The sequence below is a fragment of the Nicotiana tabacum genome, chromosome 12 (genome assembly GCF_000715075.1).
Source record: "Nicotiana tabacum cultivar K326 chromosome 12, ASM71507v2, whole genome shotgun sequence".
Taxonomy (NCBI): Eukaryota; Viridiplantae; Streptophyta; class Magnoliopsida; order Solanales; family Solanaceae; genus Nicotiana; species Nicotiana tabacum.
The window spans coordinates 58,165,577-58,188,939 of NC_134091.1; the positions used below are offsets into that span (position 1 = coordinate 58,165,577).

Below are 23,363 nucleotides of genomic sequence, written 5' to 3' on the forward strand. Positions count from 1 at the left end.
TTTGTTATGTCTCTATAGATTGGAAGCTCTTTTAGTCTTGAAACGTTATAGTAATCCTAATGAAAGCTTATCGAGGTAAGTTGGCTAAACTCTTCTTCTAGAATCGGGTTCCATGAGTTCCTAATCAATTTTAAGTACGATTTTTCCAAGCTTCTGCCCTTATCGTTGTCACAACCCCAAATTCCCTCTGTTGGAAGTCGTGCCGGCACATAGTCTCTAAAACTAGGTAAGCCTATTAACATGCAAAAAAATTGAAATAACAACTTAAAAATCTCAAAACTTCAATAACTGGATAAATAAAATCTATAACTCAAAATGTATAATGCCCAAAACCTCGTGAAGTATAAGTCAAAAGCCCTAGCAACAATTCTGAACAATCCGATACATCATTGTCTAAGATAGTGTAATGAAAGAAGGAAAAACGGGATAGAAGGGGACTCTGAGGCCTGCGGACGCGGGCATGTGTACCTTGAAGTCTCCAAAGTCACCTCAGCTCACTAATGCCGGAACTGATAGGAAGTACCTGGATCTGCACAAAATGATGTGCAGAAGCGTAGTATGAGTACACCACAATGGTACCCAGTAAGTGCTAAGACTAACTTCGGTAGAGTAGTGACGAGGTCATGTCAAGGTCCTACCGGAGATAATAAGAAATAAGGCAAAAATTATAATGATATACTAAATGGAAATGAAGCAATTAGGAAATTTACGGAAATTAACAATACAGAATCAAGACAGTTAATACAACACGGAAGGAAGCAATGATTAACATGTTAAGAAAACAAACAACCAAAGCAACTATAGCAAATAAAGAAAGATCAACAAGGGCCACTAATGCCGGGACTGATAGGAAGTACCTGGATCTGCACAAAACGATGTACAGAAGCGTAGTATGAGTACACCACAACGGTACCCAGTAAGTACCAAGACTAACTTCGGTAGAGTAGTGACAAGGTCATGTCAAGGCCAAATTGGAGATAATAAGAAACAAGGCAAAAATTATAATGATATACTAATAAAGACAATGGAAATGAAACAATAAGGAAATTTACGAAAATTAATAACACAGAATCAAGACAGTTAATACAACACGAAAGGAAGCAAGGATTAACATGTTAAGAAAACAAACAACCAAAGCAACTATAGCAAATAGAGAAAGATCAACAAGGGCTACTACCGAGGTACCGCCTCGTAGTCCCAAATCATAAAAATAACTCACAACCTTTCCTTATATCACCGCGGGAGCCTTTACATTTAGTTTTAGAAATCATTTTTCCAAAATAGCATCCCACATTTTAGCCCACCTTATCACACTGTATGGCTTCTAGTAGTTCCCCTACTAGCCACGCGTATCAAGCTCACCTTATCTCACCGTATGCGTTTCAACACGTAGACCTTATACCACTGCATGTGTATCAATATCACAACGTATCACAATTCGCACCTCAAGTGACCAAATATCACAACTTGCCAGAAAACCAAACAATAACAAAATTTCAAAATTAAGGAGCCCACGGTTCAACCACAATGTACACAAGTCTCAACAATAACAACCGGAGAGTAACTCAATAAAATGATGTCTCACAACTTGCGCTTCGTCTCAATAGGAACCACGACCTTTGCAACTAAATACCAAATTCAACAACATAATATTCCAAGAATAACAATTTCGAGTAAGAATTCAACAGTTAAATAATGAATACGGAATGAAAGAAAGAAAGTAATTCAACTAAGCATGTAGGACAAGTTGCAAATAAGAGATGAGACAAGTAGGCATGCAAAATTAGACTAATTATGAGGACTACAACATGTTAAAGTAACTCAATTAAGGCATGAAAGAGAACCACATAGCTAAAAACCATAAATTTAACATTTAGCCCGTGTACGCACTCGTCACCTTGCGTACACGGCTTTCACATATCACAATTATCACAACAATATCAAATTCTAAGGGGAGTTTCCCCCGCACAAGGTTAGACATACTTACCTCAATCAACTAGAAGGCCTTTCCCTCGATTTTCCAACTCCGAACGGCTCGAATCTAGCCAAAAGAATTTCATACTTTAAATATAACTATAGGAAACTAATTCAAATAATGAAATTACGATCTTTGCAAAGAATTGAAAAATCGACCCAAAAGGTCAACCCGGACCCGCGTCTCAAAACCCGACCAAAATTATAAAATTTGAACACTCATTCGATGTCGAGACCAACCATACAAGAATTATCCAAATCCGACTTCACTTTGCCTTTCAAAACCCAAACATTTAGCCTAAGGAGTTTCTACCATTTTTTTCCAATTTCAAACTCCAAAACACTAATTAAATGATAAAATTATCAATAGATTCATGAAAATTAATCAAAAAAAAGTTAGAATTCCTTAGCCCAAATTCCTCTCTGAAAATCCCTCGAAATTTCCCTTTTTCTGCCCAGCGATCCTCGTATTTGCGGCCCTTGTGCCGCTGCTGCGACGCCGCACTTGCGGAAAAACTATCGCAGGTGCAGATTCTAATAAAGTCCAGGGGTTCCGCTTCTACGGTCTATGGCTCGTACCTTCGAGCCCGCTTTTGTGGAGAAGGAGACCGCACCTGCGATCCTGTCCCAAGCCCTCTCCTCAAATCCCGCTTCTGCAGAGAAAAGGGTCGCGCTTGCGGAAGCACATCTCCGCTCAGGCGTCCGCACCTACGAACCCAGGCCTGGGCTAGCTCATCCACTTCTGCAATGACCAAGGCGCACCTACGTGACTGCATCTGTGGCCAGACCCTCCGCAGGTGCGATGACACCAGAACAACAGCACTTCAACAAAACACCAAGTCCAAAAATAATCTGATTTCCATCTGATTCACACCCGGGGCCCTGTCCGATTATACCAACAAGTTTCAAAACACATAACGGACCTACTCGAGACCACAAATCACATCAAACAATATAAATTCTATGAATCGCAACACAAATTCAAGCCTATGAACTATGAACTTCCAAATTCTGAAACCAGCGCTAATTCATACTAAAACAACTCTGATTGACACCAAAATTTGCACACAAATCATAAAATGACATTACGGACCTATTTTAACTTTCTAAATCGGGATCCGACCCCGATATCAATAAAGTCCACTCCCGGTCAAACTTTCCAAAATCTTTCAACTTTCCAACTTTCGCCAATTTGCTCTGAAACGACCTACGGACCTCCAAATCAACATACGGACACAATCCTAAGATCAAAATTACCCTACAGAGCTATTGGAACCGTCAAAAACTCCATTTCTAAGTCATCTTCACACAAGTCAAACTATGGTCAACTCCTACGATTTAACCTTCCAACTTAGGGACTATGTGTCCCATTTTACTCTGAAACTCACTCGAAACTAACACCAACCATCCCGGAAAGTTACATAACTACAATATAGCATAGAGGAATCATATTTTAGGGGATCGGGGCTAAAATACTCAAAAGTACCAGCCGGGTCATTACAATTATGCTCAATCATCATGTATGTTTGGATACATCACATGTCTAATTTCTCGAATCATGTATTAATTGCTCTTACATATGTGTTATGCCCTCCCTTGGGGAAATAGTCAAAATATGATCGATTTAACGAATGGAGATTAATTCAATCCATGGTTCCATTGAAATTACTATGCTCTTATTTGCAAATGTTTCCAACGTGCTCTAAGCCCTTATGTATTCATGAACTGAAACTATAACTTTTCGGATGATTTATAAGTGCCTTTAAATGATTTATAGTCCATGTCAAATGAAAGAATGAAAGTATGAATTATGAAATGCGGCCATCATGCCAAAAAAATAATGATTTATATTTATGGCCAAAAGTGCCAATGAAGTGAAATCAAGTATGAAAGGAAATGAAATGAATGTGATTTTTTTATACGATAAATGTTTTTGGGAGTATCGTTAGGTTACTGAGGAAGGATGGTTTACAAATGCCCAAGCCTGAAACTACACGTGCCGGTGTAGGGACTGATTGAGGGACAAGTTCTCGTTGCATTGTGATGATATTATTCCCCTTGATTGGAATGAGCTGATAGCTAGCAAGACCATGCCGAACCATACAGCATTGTGGTGAGACGACTTAGCTGATCAGGCGGAGATCGGACGCCATGCCGCGCACGTGGTGGTATTATGTTCCTATGTCAATCCTCATACTTTGGGTGAGACGGCTTAGTCGATCGGGCGGAGATCGGACTCCATGCCATATGCATGGTGGTGTATCGGTACTAAAGATCTCCTAACTTAAAGTATTAATATTTACTTGAAGATTTGCCTTAGTCTTAACTTGGTATTTTCAATATTATTTGGGTTTCTCATTGATTTTATATTTTTCTCCTTGTGTTGTTACTCTATTCCATGAGAAGGTATTTAGCTCTACATACTAGTACTATTCCATATGTACTAATGTCCCTTTTGTCGGAGACGTTGCATCTTTAATGGATGCAGGTGGTTCTACAGCAGGCGGCATCGATCATTGCTAGCACACACCCTCTTCTCAGTTGACTGGTGAGCCCCACTTCCTATCGGGGTCTTGTGTCTTTTGCTCCTTAGCTTGTACATTGTATTTTTGAGGTATAGTCAGGGCCTTGTCACCGGCACTTACATACTATTCTTTTATTCCATTTAGAGGCTCCGTAGACATAGTGTGGGTTGTATTTTGATATAGGAAAAACAATCTAGAAATGTTGTAATTGTCAAACATGTTTCCTCTTTTAAACTACGAACTTGTAATATTTTGAAAGGTAATGAAGTTAGTATTGTACTAACTCGTGATATTCATCTTCACTTTGTTGATGGGTAAGGTTTGGTAGAAGACATCAAGTATGCTTGCTTGACTCGGATAACTCGGTTGAGCACCGGTCGCGCTCCCCAAGGTCGAGGCGTGACAATGAAGATGGTGAATAGGATCAGTTAGAAGGTGAAACTCAACGAGGAGGTGAAAATGACCAAGATTGTCTATTAGTTTCAATATTTGTGAAGGCGGTTGACGCATCCAAATACAATTTTAAAATATTTCTAAGCAAATATGAGAGTTTCCGATCCAAATTAGAATATTCGGTTGCTGGGATTTGTTCTTGGCAACTGTTACACTCATTATCATTTGTTTTGAGGTATTGTATGAGGATTAGTATAATTCTAAAGAGTGGTATGATGAACCCTAGGAATGCTACACATCAATAATGTGGGATCTTTGAAAAGGTAATGGAGAGTAGAAAAAGAAGATCTGGAAACTTGAAGAGAAATATTATTCTACTGAGAAGGGGAAAAATTCAACTGGTTGAAGCAGATAATACTTTGGTTAAAGAGACTGAAGAACCAAGTGCCTAGGCAAAAGAGAGATTAGTGTTATTTGTTTTGTTGTTGATCTTTGGGGTATATTAGAAAATATTATAGCTGTGTGTTGAAGAACTTACTTTGAGTTTTATATAGTTTATTTTTATGAATTATGTGTATTGAATCTATCGGCTGTTCATGCTTTTAATGCACTGAACTTGAAGCAAAACGATGTGCATTTGCATAAACTCACCATAGACTCTAATTAAAGTTGATTGTCAACCATTTGTCATGTACGCAAAAACTTATGAGCAGTGAAAGACTAACGAGTTTAAAATAGATACGAGTTGTAGATGTAGAATATGGGAAAAAACTGATCATAAATCCCTAATATAGTCGATTAGAACACAAGCGAGTTTACAAAATAAACAAATTTACAAAAGATACGTGGTTAGGAAAGATTAATCATCAAAATATTACTGATTCCAATAAACTTCTTAAGTGGTATATAAAGCTTGAACCCTAGGCCTAAACCCTAAACTCTAACCCTGAAGCCTAAACCTTGAACATTCAACCATGATCAGTAGACGTCCTTCATGGTAGATTGTAAGCTCTCATATTATACACAACACTACTAGAAATTAGGCAAAAACCGATCAAGGTCGACCGACCAACTTTGGTCGGTCAAAAAACCGACCAAAAAATCGATCAAAGTTGGTCGGTTTTTCAAAAAAAAAAATTAAATTTTTTTTTTTACAAAACCGACCAACTTTGGTCGGTTTTCTTTGGCGCAAAAATGCGGGAAACTATTTTTGAGTCCCGCGAAATTTATATTTCAAGAAACCGACCAACTTTGGTCGGTTTTTCAATTAAAATAAATAAAAATTAATATTAAAAAAACCGACCAAAATTGATCGGTTAATTCGGCCGGTCATTTAAAAAAACCGACCAACTTTGGTCGGTAATTTTATTTTTTAATAAAACCGACCAACTTTGGTCGGTTATTTTCGTGTGAAAATACAATTAAAGAGTATAAATCAAATAAAAGACAGTCTTAAAATAAAATGTACCAATGGTCTAGTGGTAGAATAGTATCCTGCCACAGTACAGACCCCGGTTCGATTCCTAGATGGTGAATCTTTTTATTACACAATTAAAATACCGACCAACTTTGGTCGGTTTTTTTTTGCAATATTTTTTTTTTTTTGAATTTAATTGACCGACCAAAGTTGGTCGGTATGCCTTTCCGACCACAAAAATACCGTCCACACGTAAATGGTCACGTTTTGGTCGGTTTTTGGCCATTACCAACCAACGTTGATCGGTTTTTTTGGTCGGTTTTTACCGGATTTCTAGTAGTGCAACTCCCATAGAAGTCGAGTAGAAACTGTTAGTCGTACTGATAAAACTAATGGTTAAACTTGATTTAACGATGAAATTGATGAAATTATAATTTTAAGAAATGTTGTTAATCATGTTATGACATCGACACTTATGGGAATACTCCACTAGTAGTTACAAATGCAATTCTTATCTCAGTCTGTGCTCAATTAGTAGCAGCAGTATAAAGTTACTTGATTCAAGAGCTTTATTAAGTTTAATTAGCAACTTAACATATGTAGATCACTCACATGATGCTGAAATGGGGTTAGGTCATACATTATTTATCGTTTGTATGTTAAGTCATCAGATGTATCAACATTAATACAAATAACGTTTTAAGTCATTGCATGTTGTAGAATGATTAAATATTTAGTGGTATTATGAAATTATCCATTTCTTATCAATCCTTAATGGTATTATGAAATGTTTCATTTCGAAAATGTACATTTTCAAATAATTAGTCACTTCATTCATTATACTCTCGATGTCTACTCTGATAACATATTGTTGAGCCATTGCATGTCGTAGAATGACAAAATCCTTAATGGTATTATAAAGTTATCCATTTCTCATCAATCCTTAATAGTATTATGAAACGTTCTATTACGATAATGTATATTTTCAAATGATTAATTACTCCTTTATACTGTCAATGATTACTCTGTTAACACATTATTAAGTCGTTGCATGTCGTAGAATGACTAAATCCATAGTGTTATTATAAAATTATCCATTTTTCAGAAATTCTTAGTGATATTACGAAATATTTTATTCTTAAAATGTATATTTTCAAATTATTAATGACACCCTTAATTACACTCCTAATATGTACTCTCATAACTCATTGTTAAGTCATTACTTGTTGTAGAATGATTAAATCTTTAGTGGTATGCTGAAATTGCAATTTCCATAAGTTTTAAGTTATAACTTGATTAATAATATGTGAATATGTTATAATTTTATTAATTTTATGGTAAAATTAAGTTTAATCATTAATTTTATACGCGCCCAATAGTTTTACTCTACTTGTATTGAAGTTGAGTACACAATCGACCATGAAGGACATCTATTGATCTGAGTTCAGAGTTCAGGGTTAAAAATTAAGGATTTGAAGTTCATGATTTGAGATTAGGTTACAAGATCTATAGACTACATAGAAAATTTATTGCAACTAATGGTGGATGGATTGACTGTTTTGATGATTAATCTTTTGTAAACATGTAACTTTTCAAAATTCATTTATTTTGTAAATTCATATCTGTTATAAAAAATAGTTAAAAATATTTAAATGTAAGACCAGTGATTGATAATCAATAATTGATAAGGCTTATAATCAACAGATGGATTAAATACATAAGATTGCATATACAATAGTTGAATTAAATACACTACATTCTGGTTAAAATAGAATTTTCAACACACAAAAACATCTTGAACTAAACCGCTCCATTATTTTCCAAATAACAAAAGCCAACAATAGAACAAACGTCAATCTCATGAATTTTTTCTTTGACAGTCCTTTGGTCCTACAAGACATTATTTTAAGATTTCTCTTAGAGTATTAAAATCTTCTTTTCAGATTCTCCGGTACCTTTGACAAGATCCTGCATTAGCATTTTCCGGACCATACGAATTCATTTTATTTTCTCCAATATCATTCAACCCATGACTAAATCCACTTAAGCGATCATCGATCATTTTTTCATCCGCTGCTTCAGCCATAAATATCTTTATATCGGGCCTCGTACCATCACTTGAACAACACGAGATAAGTACGCAAATCATAATCATTTTTTATGAACAAAGGAGGTATTTTTTTGCTTCATCGGCACAGAATTAAACATGTAATGAACGGACAGCTACCTCTGCTAACATGTTAATTGGCCACATTTAGTGACGATATCGACCAAATAGTTATATGTAGTATACCAATAGGTACTGCCACTTTTATATCCGAATTTCAAGTCCAATTATTTAGCCCCTCAATCCATTCCAGAATAATAACCACATATTATTATAGTCTTCCATTACTAATCAGTTCTCAAGGAGTTGATTATAGTGATCTATTGTAAACAAATAGTCGAATGACTGAACAAATGGTCAAACTACACAATAACGAAGAAGAAGAAGAAGAAGAAGAGGAGGTTTAATCACTTAATTACCATCTGAGCTGAGGACATAATATATCCCTTAGAAAACTAACCTCAGCATCGATAAATTTGAGCTTCCTCTCCAATTGAAATTGACTACTAATGAGCTAAAGAATATGATTTTGAGAGAAAAGAAGGAAGAAGGGAGAAGGTATAACTGAGCTCTATGCAAAAAGGGAGGATAATGCGAGCCAAAAAGGATTAACAATGGACGATTTGGGCGCAGGAAGAGGAGGAAGAAGGGGGGAAATAGCGGGAATTGGATTAGGGGGAATTGTTTTTTTATATTTTGGAAATAATTTTATCTATATATAGTAACTAATGCGTAATAAATGAAACTTTGGGTCTAGGGTCAGAACTTCTCACTTTATCTTGTCATTAACCCCAGTTATACATTAACACCAACTAATTAAGAAGGTCGCCTGGCCACTAATAAAAACTTGAAGATCTTTCGGCCAAATCAAGTTTCAAAGAGTTCGATTGGCCAACTACCCCGGGATAAGAAGGGAATGGCTGCAGAAGCTCAGTTCTTCTGTCTTGTTTTTAGTAAATGTCAATATCAATAAGTTTGGTTGCTGTTCTATGGTTTAGACTCTCGTCTATTCGAGTAGCCTGATTATGTGGCCAATAATAATAGAACTTTTACTTGAAGAACCATGGGTGCAAATCTAACCTTTCAAAAGGAAATTGATTCCTTGAAAAAGGACTAATTGTTTCAAGGCAAAGTACAGGTCGCTGAGAGGCTTATTGTAAGAAATTTAAAACAGTTCAGTTATTAATTTCATTCTTTCTCAACTTGCTATCCTCTCCCTATGATATACAACAACAACAACAACTCAGTATAATCTCACTAGTGGGGTATGAGAAGGGTAGTGTGTACGCAGACTTTACCCATATCCTGGGGTAGAAAGGCTGTTTCCGATAAACCCCCAGCTCCCTCCCTCCAAGAACTCCCCACCTTGCTATTGGGGTGACTCGAACCCACAACCTCTTGGTTGGAAGTGAAGGGTGCTCACAACTAGAGCTACACACTCTTGTCAACCTCTCCCTATGATATACATTTTCTAATTGAAAGAAGAAATCATGTTTCACTCTTGCCAAGGGTAAATAAACCACTCCAGAAGGCAACTTCGCTTCCTCACCAAAAGTGCGGCATCATTGTAGTAGGGAAGCAAAAAAAAAAAAAAAAAATATATATATATATATATATATATATATATATATATATATATATATATATATATATATATATAGAGAGAGAGAGAGAGAGAGAGAGAGAGAGAGAGAGAGAGAGAGAAGAAAATAAGCCTTTAATTAAGCTCCCCTGCACCATCAAAACCAGATCATTCACCAAAACCAAAGCACTAAGCATTTAGTACTCATCAAAATAAAATAGAAATAAAGAAGTGTGCAAAGCATTTATTCGACAAAAGTAGAAAGTAAAACCAGCTATTTCACAACCACCAATAATTCTAAAACTGCCTGCACTTCTTAATATATCAGAATTTGAAAAGCTCACAGGAGAGATGTCGGACTTCAGCTCAGATGATCCGCTGAGCGGTTTTACTTATCATTCCCATTAGTGTGTTCTTGAACCAATATCTAGTTGATCTTCCTTTCATGTGTCTTCTTGAACCAATAATCTAACATGTCTCTAGTTGATCTTCTTAAGGCAGTTAACATATGTGTAACTCGAGAAACAGACAAATAGCTTTCGGAACCTGAAAAGATAAACCAAAAGATTAGTTACAACATAGAATATGTGGAATGAAATCTACAAGTGGGCCACCCATGGTCGTATAGAAAAGCTCTTCATAGGAAGACATACAGAATATTGCATGAATGATATGGAGGATCTTGTTGTCTTTTAATTTTTTTATTTCACTTTGTTTTGTGTCTAGCAGTAGATCCTTGTGGTCCGGCCCTTTCCCGGACCCCGCGCATAGCGGGAGCTTAGTACACCGGGCTGCCCTTTTTTTTGTGTCTAGCAAATGTTTTGTTACACGACATTTGGGAAGACTCCTTTTAGTTATCTGGTTAAACACCAATACAGTGTCCCATGAGTGACAACTGCTACTACTTTTCTACTGCAAAAGGATTAACTTTGTTCAGAGTACGTCACGTGTATTGTATTGATCATTTGTTTTATATCTGATGTCTTCGCCCTCTGATAATGGAATCAACCACTGCTCCCAAAGACAAGGAAATGAATGTCCGGAAAGGAGGACCGAGAATAAAAACCTGTATTTCTTCTTTTCAAACTTCCCTTACTCATATACCATCTTAAGCAAGAAAATAGAAAGGTATTACATACCAAACCCATTGACTCTTGTGCTGAGCCATTGCAGCTAAGCTCCTTCGAGGATGTTCATTTAGCAAGCAATGCACCACTCCCCTTAAATGGAACTTGGCAGATAGGATAGACAACCATATGTCAACTGGTCCACTGTACTTGCGCAATATGTTAGTGCTGACCTGAAAATGATGAATCATAACACCACACTCCAGTCAAAAACCTAAACCACAAAATTGTGATTGGCTGGATGCCAACCATAGTCAAAGAAATTCAAAACCAAATTCATCTGAATTCTTTAAGCTATGATATCCCAAGAAACTAAAGTCAAACAACAGGTAGTACCAAAGGTAAAGAGACAAGGGAAGAACTCACAAGCTCCCAGGCCTCTACGGCTCTATGTGAAGTATCTTGCAATAGTTCTCTGCATTTTGAGAAAACCATTTTATTAGGATGTGCTACTGAATATGCAATAAGTACCTATGGGTTCAACAAAATAGATATTGCAAGGAGATAAAAAAAAATTAAATATAAAGGTACCAATTTTAAGCCTTGCATAATTCATCACAAAATTTTTGGAAGACGCTACCCATGATGTGGACGTGGAAGTGAGGCTGGATTCTCAAGTCATCCCTAAGAAGAGGAGTTTCAAGTACCTCAGATATATTATTCAAGGTAATGGTGAGATAGACGAAGATGTCACATATCGTATTGAATCAGGATGGATGAAATGGAGGCTCGCTTCGGGGGTTTTGTGTGATAAGAAGGTGCCACCGAGACTTAAGGGTAAGTTCTGCAGAGTGGTGGTTAGACCTACTTTGTTATATGGGGCGGAGTGTTGGCCTGTCAAGAACACTCATGTCCAGAAGATGAAAGTAGCGGAAATGAGGATGCCGAGATGGATGTATGGGCATACGCGGCTAGATAGGATAAGAAATGTTGATATTCGGGAAAAGTTGGGAGTGACACCTATCGAGGACAAGATGAGGGAAGCTAGATTGAGATGGTAAAGGCATGTAAAGAGGAGGTGCATAGAGGCCCCAGTGAGGAGGTGTGACAAGATAGCAAGGGGGGAGGGGACTGAGAAGAGGTAGAGGGAGGCCTAAGAAGTATCGGGAAAAGATTATTAGGCATGACATGGCGCTACTTCAACCTACTGAGGACATGACCCTTGATAAAAAGGCATGGATGTTGAGAATTAGGGTAGAAAGGTAGTTGTTAAGCGGGCGTGTCTTATTTTCATGTCTTGTTAGTGTTACTCTCGTACTTCCATTTCTTCGTATCCGTAAATTTCTTTTACTATATGTCGATTCTTTTGTTCCGACTATTATATCACCTTTGCTTGCTATGGTTACTACTTGTTGTTTCTGCTACATTTTTAGTTTTTTCTTCTTGAGCCGGGGGTCAATCGAAAATAGCCTCTCTACCTTCGTAAGGTAGGGGTAAGGTCTGCGTAACTCTACTCTCTCCATACCCCACTTTATGGGATTCCATTGGGTTTGTTGTTGTTATTTGTTGTTGTAATGGGAGAATTAGGAACAAGTTAATTTGATAAGCCTTGAAGAAGATTTATTTTGAAGTCCTACATCTACAGAATAGAGTCCGACTCATCAATGTTTCCCTTGTCATACAAAATACACAACATGTTATCGGCAGAGGCGGATGTAGAGTATACCTGCCGGGAGATGAACCCAGTACTTTTGTCGTTGAGCATAAATTTATGTGTAAATATTCATTAGAATTGCAACAAATGGTAGGTCTAAACCCATAACTTTAAAAATACAACGGGTCCAATGCTAAAAACCTTAAAAGTTGAACCCACAGAATCTTATTGGCATGTCAATTATTTATAGATTCAAAAAAAGAAAAGCAAAGAAATCCCCTCAAAACGATGCCTCTTCCAAAACCTAATTTAGTATAAGAGATATTGTTAAATTAGAAAGATAGAAATGGGATCATTGTGAAATTTCACTAGTATAGTATCATATATCACTGACAATACTAAATAACTCTTTGTAACATTTGCAAGAGCATTTCCAAGTAAAACCAGAATATGGCGAATACTTTCATTTTGCAAAAGTACTACCAATGGCTACCAGAATAATTCCACTAGTATAGTATCATATATCACTGACAATACTAAATAACTCTTTGTAACATTTGCAAGAGCATTTCCAAGTAAAACCAGAATACGGTGAATACTTTCATTTGCAAAAGTACTACCAATGGCTACCAGAATATGGTGAATAACTTACCGTACACCTTGGTGAACATCGCAATGGTTACAGTGACCTGAAACTCCATAATTATCGAACGTTATGACCTGGAAAACAAAATGTCCATGAGATGAAAAGGTGATTGCATAACAAAAGTAAGATTTCCCTCTGATCACCAAAGCCAAAATACGTCTAAAAACAGTCACCAAAATAACACAAGTAAACATATCAAAAGTTTAAAACCATGTCTAAGACTTCAAGTAGATCATTAAAACCATCCTGATAACTTAAATACAAAGTTGGTTAATTGGATTGAAACTTTAAAGTGGAATCTTTGCACACTTCTTCAGCCTTTCAAGATGTTCCATCGAGCATTAGGACCGTGCAACCGAGGCTTTATTAAACCTAAAAGATAAAACCATATGTTAAACACAAGTCTTTGATTACATAAGTTTAAGCAATATCATCAAACAAATAAAAGTTTGACTTCTCACATGTTGCAACTGGATATCAATAATGCAAGAATCGCTTCCGCTATTGGCCCTATACAAAGATAATTTACTAAAATGTGCCACAACATAAACAAGCATATTATTTAGCACTAAGATGCGCGCAAAACACAAAAGCTTGACAAGTTCAAGTTTGATCAATAATCCAAATCTTCCTCAACATTAATGGGAAGAGACTCACTCTGAAGCTAATCTCAAAGACAAACAAGAGTTTGCACAAATTTAGGAGTCAATGAGGTTCTAAATGAATCAAAAGTTAAGATCTCCATTACTAAATGCACATTCTGATACCACACTAGAAATCGGAATTGCCAGCGCACACGAGCCATCTCAGAAAGAACAGGAAATGTAGGAGCATTAACTCTTTACGAACCTAAGACATCGAAATTCTCACTAACGGGTTCTTATTTTTCATCAAGATACTTATCCAACTTTGATTAGCACCCACACTTCCACTCTCTTCTTTATGTCTCTTCAATTGAACATTGATTCTCAATGATCATGTTTTCATGTAAGATAAATCGGATGAAGGCATGACGTAGAGGAAGATATGTAGGTTGAGATCGTCTAGAGTATTTCTACACATACTCTCCAAATAAAGAACTTATATAACTCTTCACCTTTATTTTCTTCTCCAAGCATCTCCTCGGGTGCAAACCCAACATAGTCAAACTTGTTATCTGGATCCGACACAGATGCAATAAAAATATCTGATTCATTTTTCCAAGATCACCTTAACACTTTTCTTCACATGCTTTGCCATTCAACACAAGTTCGTATCATTAGAGCATTAGAAAAGACGCAAAAACTTCAAGATAAGCTCATAAAACCTTTCAAGAAACTTTACTATGTTCCTCACATCTACCAAATCATCACTTTGAAATGCATTTCAATACTTCCATCTTCAGATACACAAGTAAGAAGATAAATCGACAAACCACTATCAATAAGATCATAACTACCAAAGGCTATCTGAAAATGTTGTGCCATATCCAACATCAAGTAAGTGGAACTCGACCTAATGGGAACATCCAAAGCTAATGATCTCTTTCATTCTATCTTTTGGACCCAGTGTTTTTGAGAGCGAGAAGCGCAAAAAAGCGACAGAGGCTCGCCTCGCTTCAAAAACGAAGCGCAAAGCGAAGCGCACGCTTCATTGAAGTGAAGCGCAATTCTTAAAAAACATAATGTAAACCTTGCAAAGACACAATATAAATAATCAAAGAGTTCAATTTATATATAAGAAAGAAACATAATCAAATAAACTGAAAATAATAATTATTTAACTTTATAAATTGAAATACACATACAAATTAATAAATAAAGGCTAAAATACTAAATAAAAAGAATAAATATATATATATATAAAATTAACTTTATAAATTGAAATACACATACAAATTAATAAATAAAGGCTAAAATACTAAATAAAAGGAATAAAAGGAAAAATGAAAATCGTGTTTGCCCTAGCTGTGAGCAGACGCCTGGACGGGAACAAGAAGAAGAAAGAAGAAAGAAGAAAAAAAGAAGAAAAATTACCTGGAGGATTGGAGGTCTCTGGCGACTTGAACCCTAGCAGCACTTAGCAACAATTGATTTTGGGAAGAAAGAAGAGAGAAATGGTCTTCACTTTGGTCTTAGGGGTCTGTTTTGAATACAAAACAGACCAAAACTTTTTCTTTTAAAAAAACTGACTTCAAAACAGACCAAAACTTTTTCTTTTAAAAAAACTGACCCCTCTGAACAGAAGCGAGCGATTCTGCGCTTCTCGCTTCAAGGTCGCTTCGCGCTTTTTCAACTGAAGCGAGGGCTTCGTGTGGTCGAGTCGCCTCAGGCATGGAAAAGCGAGCAGCCATCGCTTCGCGTCGCTTCTCGCTTAAAGCGATCGCTTCGTCGCTTTTTAAAACACTGTTTGGACCCAAAACACTCCTTAAACTTTCTAACTTTTGTAGGAAGTGTAATACACCTTATCATTTGCCTAGCATGTTTAATAGAAACACCAACTTCTTTTAAACCAACTTGCACAATACGATTAAATATGTGAGCCATGCATCTCACATGAAGATGATTACCACACATCATGTTAGTTCCCAATTATTATTGTGTATGGTTCAAATGTATTAAGCAAATATGAGGTATATTTGACAATCTCCTACAAGAATTAAAAAGTTTAAGGAGTATTGTGAAGTCAAAGGATAGAAGGAAAGAGATTATTAAGTTTAGATGTTCCTACTAGGTGGAATTCAACAACTTGATGTTGGATACGGCACAACAATTTGAGACCCTTTGACATGTATGATCTTATTGATAGTGGATTGTCCACTTATCTTCACACTCATGTTTGTGAAGATGGAAGCATTGCAGGTACACTCCAAAATGATGATTTGCTTAATGTCAGGAACATGGTAAAGTTTCTTGAAAGGTTTCAAGTTCACTTTATGTCTTTTATATTGCTCATTTTGAGGAAATATCTGAGCTTGCTTGTCTATTGCTAATTTGTGTTCAATGGTAAAGCGATTGAAAGAAAAGTTTGAAATTATTGGGGTAACCCTACAAAAATGAATAAGATAATTTCTATTGCCACTATATTGGATCCTCGAAACACGTTTGAGTATGTTGACTTAGACTATGCAATAGAGGAGATGTTTGGAGAGAGAAAATAAAAGACGAAATAAAGAGTTACATGAGTTCTTTGTTTGGAAAGTATCTAAAGAAATACTCAAGAAGATCTCAAACTACATCTAAAGAAATACATCTAGCATCAAACCAAGGTCATTAAGCCAAATTTCAATAGCAGAGACCAAAAAATGTATAAGTGTAGGTGCTAAACTAAAGTCGGATAAGTGTCTTAATGAAAGATAAGAGTGTTAATTTGAATTTTGATCCTTAGGTTGGTGGAGAGTTAATGCTCCTAAATTTCATGTTCTTATTGAGACGACTTATGATGTGTTGGTAATTCCAGTTTCTAGCGGGCAACAAAATGTGCATTTAGTATTGGTTGTATTCTTAATTCATTTAAGAGTTCATTAATTTCTAAATTGGTGCAAGCTCTTGTTTGTATTCAAGATTGATGTCTGAGTAAGTCTCTAGTTGTTAATGTTGGAGATTTGGATTATCTTGAGCATTTTGAATTTGGTATGGCTTCGTAATTTGTGTGTCTTAGTATAAAATAACTTACTAATTTATGTTGTATGACGTATTTTATTAAATTATCTTTAAATATGGCCAATAGTAGAAGAGATTTTTGCATTAATGATATCTAGTTGCAAGTTACAAACATGTGATAAGTCTAAAACTTCTATTTTTTTACGATATGGCTTAAACATATGTTATCCAAAGATTTGTTTTTACCATATAGACTTATCATATTATGTTAATTAGGTTTAATCAAGCGGTTATATGGTCGTAAAGCTCCATCATATGTTTGGGTTCATTTTGAAAAGGTTTAAGTGAAGAAGTGTGAAAGCAAGATGCATTCATTGTGGATTGGGTTATAATTGTTGTGTGAAGAAGTGTAGGACTTCCGTTCCCTGGGCTTTGGTCTAGTGGTAACAGAGCAACAAGTGAAGTGTAGGTTAGGCGCACTTCAAGGGTTCAAACTCTGCAACAGACAAAAGTTTGGTATTTAAGTGGAGAAAGGTAGTGAGGCAAGCCCATTATCCGCTAAGTTTCAAACTGTGCATCACCAACCCTCGGGGATTTCTCGATTATTAAAAAAATATGTGTAGCACTTCCCGTTTAAGGAACCATCTAAAGATATGTACCGGTGTTCATCCAGTTAACCAACTTCATAATCAGTTATTGTTATGGTCTTAATGATCTACTTGGAGTCTTAGACATGGTTAAACTTCTTATATGTTTGGGCTTGTATTATATTGGTGACTCTTTTTTTACGTATTTTGTGGCTTTGTTGACTACCACTGCTTTAGCATTTAGTGCTTCTGGATGTACTTTGGATATGGATGATGATGGTATTATTTTGTCTGATGGTCTGCTGCTTGGTTAAGCACTTGTTCTTGGTGAATGATTATTTTTGTTACTGTTTTAGATATTCTAATGGTGTTAGACAAATCTTGGTGACTGCCTGGCTTGTTTAGTAGTTATTGGTGTTTGTATTTTGTGATTTTTTATAATTGTGACTGTTTCAGTTATTCTAATGGTATTTTGTGACTGGTCTAATAAGTGCAATAAATTCTTCTTAACAATTCATACTACGACTCTCCCAAATGCCTCATTAGTTGGAATGCTTTTAAAGATGGCTTGGTTTGATTTTTAGCAGTGTTTTCCATTTCCACATGAGAGATAAAATACAATTTGCTACTAGAACACCACCATCTTGCACATTGGGCAAATCCATCTATCTCAGCAAAAAGGATTCCTAGTTTTATTTGTTGTTATCTCCCCCTTGAGGCATTACGGAGAGAAGAGTCTTGCATTTATATTTTCGATACTTAAATACATTCTTTATATTCAACTAAAATGAACAAATAAATGAAGGATATATCTATAGATCAAGATTATAATCCAGTGAAGTAGAAAAGCAACTTACACAATATAGTCAATGGGATGAAGCCTAAATTTATAAATATCAAAGAAGCACAAGCTAATGAAGATTACCCGAAAAGGCTAACTTAGTTAAACAATATAATTACTGAAATCACTTACCAAATCAATATCACAATTGGCAATTTCCTCCTTGATAATCTTTGACAATAACTTTGAGTTCCACGTTTTGCCAAAACCATCCTAGTTAGAACTAGACATAAGAACTCTGCTCACACATTAAGAACATACCGAGATACAATTCTGATACAATCAGAATACCTGTAGATCTGGATGGTCAAGGATTTTCACTTGCTTTTGTGGAACCTGCATGAGTAAATAGAGAACAGAAAGATCAATGACTGATATTTGACTAGCTCCTCCAACATTTTACAAATCCTTTATAGTAATTCGCAAAGATAGATGAATGAAGGAATGATTGCATGAAAACAACATAAAAGATCAAAGATCTAGAATCAATGCATGAAAGCCAAGCTCAGATTTCTATTCAGATAAATTTCACGTCACCTTAAGCATTACTGAGGCTAAATAAAGTTCTTCCTTTCTGACATTGCCCATACCATCTGCATTACCTATATTTCAGTACAATGCAACAAAGAAGAAACAAAATACTGAAAGTTAGCATCAGTAATAGACTCTTGGTTATCTAGGACAAAGATTTGCAAAAAACAGTTGTAGGGATTTCCGATCTGATCATTTAAGCATTCTAAAGTTGAAAAATCTGCAATATTTCAAATTCAGAAAACGAGCCTCAGGTTTATCAGTACTGCTTGAATTGGATCATACTTTAAGAAAATAAATTGCTAAAGTATTCGGTAAAAGCATCAACTTTTCATTTTAAGTCACTTTTTGTGTCCTGAGACATACATACATACATCAACCAAAATACACATGTGCCGCTCAAAACTTAGGCATAAAAGAAATTTTTTTGACTCAGCATGTGCAACAGAAATTGAAATATTCTAAAAGCCTTACCTGTTGACATGCATAATATATGCAGATTACATCCTCTCGAAGACAAATAATTAATGGTTGGAGTAAAGAACCTGCAGTATAGAGTACAAGGAAGCATCACAAGTCATTATCATCTCAAAAGTAATGTTTGTACAACAAATAGATACAGTATGATTCACTTAATGACAAGATTCGCAAAACATTAAAAGGTCATTGTATAATATGTGAAAATCGACATCTATATTTAGAGACACAACAACAATCAACTGACACTGAGAGTGTGATCCATGTTACTAACTACAATACATTACTTTTCTCAACAAAATTTGTAAAAAAGGATGTCGCCCAGGTAGGGATGCTTCTGTTAGAACAAGCCTAAAAGCAATTTGATGAAATTCAGAAAAAATAAAAGAACAGTATTTTCAGGTACCATATGGATAGCATACCCACTGTGCAACGAAACAAAATGTCGAAACCATAATTTGTATAAAGACAAATCATATTATGGTTCTCTAATAACCTATTTAAGAAAGGGGGTAAAAATTGAATCTTATAGTTTAGCCCACCAAATTTCTAGTCCACCTTGTTTCAAGATGGCTATATGAATTCAAGGGAATTATTGTTCTGTGAATGTGTGTTGAACTATGAGCTTAATTAAAATTTTCAAGTGAGCAACCTCGTATTAATGTAAGACTAATGATATATTGGGACTCTCACAATCTTGGTCAAAATTAACACATAGTTCCAAATATCATAGTCTGCAACTCCCTCTATAGCAATTCAAAGGTTTGCATCGCTCAGAAAATTTATGACAGGAAAAAATATCAATACCATAGTTAAGACGTTCAACCTTACATAGACTCATCATCAGGATGGGCAATAACCAACAAGACATTTCTCTTGCAAAAAACTCCACCTAAGAAAAAAGATATCAAGAAGGGAAGCAATTAGCTGTAGAACAAACACTACACGGAAAGTTGTATGCATGCTTGTATTTAGATTCTAAAACAAAAGTGCATAACAACATTGAGGCAGCCAGTAAATACAAAAGAAAATGAGAATTGACATTTCGTAAAGAAATCACCCCATACCATCAGTTAAAACTGCAACTTGTGAGGCAGAGAGAGATTCATGGAGAAGTTTAAAGAATGAAGACACCCACAGTACTACCACTGTAACGATGATTACTAGCCACTCCATTTAGATATTTGCTAGCAGAACTACAGATAGGACAATGTCATATCTGCATGCAAAACTAAAGACGAATTATATTACTAAAACCCACTAAGGCAAGTGAAATAGGTACTTAAAAAGCATAATCAAACACAAATATCAAGGAGATCGTGGTACTACCAACCATAAACCTTATAACAAACAATATCCAATTCCTTTGAAGTTTGAACCCACTACATTACAAGCATTTTTATCAACGCTTGAAAGGGAAATGAGAAGGGCAATAGGTCACTACGCTTAACCCTGTCACCACTCTGACAAGAAATTTTCTCTCAACTAGCTCCAATTGATAAAGTTCCCAAAGTTCATCATACTTTTGGTGGTACAATGGTAATAGATTGGACCAAGTGATAGCGCAAACTGACACTGAACAATTCTCAATTGTGATCAGACCATTAATGTAATGTAGAAAAGGGAACTCTACTTCTCAACTGTAGGTTCCTAGGCTTTCTAAAAGTATCAAAATGTGAACGTCACAGATAGAAGCTTTGAGAGTAATGAAGATCTAAATAGTGACTAACATTGGGTAAGAAAATGCTAAATAAAGCTGCAAAAAGCTAGGAAATGAAAGGAATAACGATTACTTAAAGGCCTTAAATTGAATTAAAGGTAATTGTAATTGATTAGTTGTTGTGTTTGATTGAATAAATCTTCAGCACTGTACAAACTACAAAATACTCCTTATATATTCCAGCCGGCTGTCAATGGGGCTAAACCACATAGCAACCGCGCCCCAAATTTTCTCTCTAAACTTCATATACGATCTAGTTAATGCCGAAGTGGTATGCCGCTTATCTGCTGTTCCTGTTGCACATCGATGAGATGGGTATATTAGAGTATATTAGAGTACTCTAATATACTTCATTCACGCTAAATCATGCCGCTTAGCCACTTCATATTAGAGTTGATTCAAATTTAAAAAGTGAACTTCAATTCAGTAATGCTAGAGAAAATCATGAAGGCTTCTCTTTTTCCCAAATAAATTACTTCAATTCAATTAATTTTTTGTCTACAGGACCTCTATAGCAAATCATGAAGGCTTTTCTTTTTCCTTAATCAGTTGCTTCAATTCAATAGTAATACTTTGTCTACAGAACATCTATTGTAGAACCTGAGAGAAAAATAACGTTCTTCAACTGGACTAGACCTGATGAATGATCACGTCTGTCCAAGCTTTACTAATCGTGCAAGCAACAAAATCGTGATATGGCCTCCACCAATCACAATGATACAAAAAATTTACTCTAATTCTAACCATCCATGAAATTTCATTCACTCGCTCGTGTACTCGTCACTAGGAATCATGAACTAAATAATACATCAAAATATCATAAACATATTAACATTTTCATACACATATTAACATATGTGCAATTACAGTTGATTTCCTCCTTGTTTCCTGAAATATCCCCCTTCCAGAATGATACACCTTCTGTCAATAACACAACATTTCAACAGAAAAATCACACCCCTTCTATCAATAGAACCTGCTACTGACCGTAGAGTCTACCAATAGTTAGGTATTTAGCCGATTTTGGATTAATTTGGTCCGGCTAATTCAATTTTTGGTTCGATCGTATACTCAATCAAACTATTCCTTCTATGTGTTTAAATTGTCATGCAAATTCCCTTATTTTAGCATTATCCCTGCAGGGTTTACTATATTATGAAATTTTACGTATCTAATAATCTCAAAATATCAGAATACGGCAGCAGATGTATTTGAAAAGGATCATAAAAGGACACAGAATAATGCAAATCAGAAAAGATAAATAAGATGGATTCGCAACTTAGAAAATATTTAAAAAGGGAGTAAAACTCAGATTAAAAACAAAATAGTAAATTATTACTCATATAACTTCAGTTTAATGTGTATCAAAAACAATCACTTATAAGTCTATAGGAGTAATATTAACAGACGAAAAAGAAAAGGAAGCAAAGTAATTGATTTAAAATGCGGCACAACCACGGGCTCATATGGATCACAGATATCACATAATTGACAATCAAATTCTTCCTTCAGTAAATTAACCTATACGTGCAGATTTTAGGGATTCAAGAATACAAGTCAATATTGATAAATTGAGTAGATAACAAAAAAAGGAAATCAGAATCAAACCTTTTTGGAGTGACGAAGGACGTGAGTAGCGTAAGTCATGATAATGGTTCCAAACCTCCAAATCGAAAATCTTCCCCCTTTTCTTCTTCTTTTAATTGTTTTCAGTATCTGCGCTGTGAAAGGGTCGGCTGAAGGTGGAGGTTGGCTTTTGGAATGTGGAATTGGAGACAGAACAGATTCAACCAAAATGGAAGAGGCTCCTACGTCTATAATTCTTCGGTTTAGATCGCGTTATTCTTCCCCTAACCGCCTCACTTTTTCTTTTTCTTTTTCCTTTTTCTCTTTCTCTTAATTAATATATCATCTTTTTCATTTTAACTAGTATTATAATTTAATAGAATATTAATTTTATAAAATTATAATCTAATATAATATATTATTTTAATAAATATTATCTGTTATTTTATTATTTAATGTAGCGTGCAGAAATATAATTGTGTACGGGTAAAATCGGGACAATGTCTATAGTCTACCCCGATCCCCAACGAGAGAACGAAGGGGAGCACGGATCCGTGATATTGTAGTCGAGGCCAAAGACCCTTCGTATCGAGACCCAAGAAGAGTGAATGATATATCTCACATCGGACATGGTAAAGCAACTCACCCTGAACCGAGTATAAGTTCTAGACTTCGGAGGACGCGGTGAACGATTA

At 35.6% G+C, this 23,363-nt stretch overlaps 1 protein-coding gene across 4 annotated transcripts; it reads right to left on the reverse strand.

Annotated features, from left to right (window-relative positions):
* Positions 1–10,169: 10,169 nt before the first annotated feature.
* LOC107785969 (putative N-acetylglucosaminyl-phosphatidylinositol de-N-acetylase) lies at positions 10,170–22,944 on the reverse strand. 4 transcript variants are annotated; one of them, XM_016607404.2, is made up of 11 exons: positions 22,711–22,944; positions 20,450–20,601; positions 20,214–20,274; positions 19,380–19,450; positions 18,912–18,976; positions 18,666–18,710; positions 18,507–18,587; positions 13,372–13,439; positions 11,492–11,540; positions 11,138–11,298; positions 10,170–10,544 (listed from the first exon to the last, which is right to left on the reverse strand). In XM_016607404.2, exons 2-11 carry the CDS (start codon positions 20,556–20,558, stop codon positions 10,478–10,480), a joined length of 777 nt encoding a protein of 258 aa, XP_016462890.2. In that variant the 5' UTR covers positions 20,559–20,601; positions 22,711–22,944; the 3' UTR covers positions 10,170–10,477. The 4 variants fall into 4 exon arrangements, with proteins under 4 accessions (XP_016462890.2, XP_016462888.2, XP_075082631.1 ...); XM_016607402.2 differs by having other exon boundaries at positions 11,462–11,540; positions 22,711–22,943; XM_075226530.1 differs by having other exon boundaries at positions 20,450–20,613; positions 22,711–22,920.
* Positions 22,945–23,363: the final 419 nt, after the last annotated feature.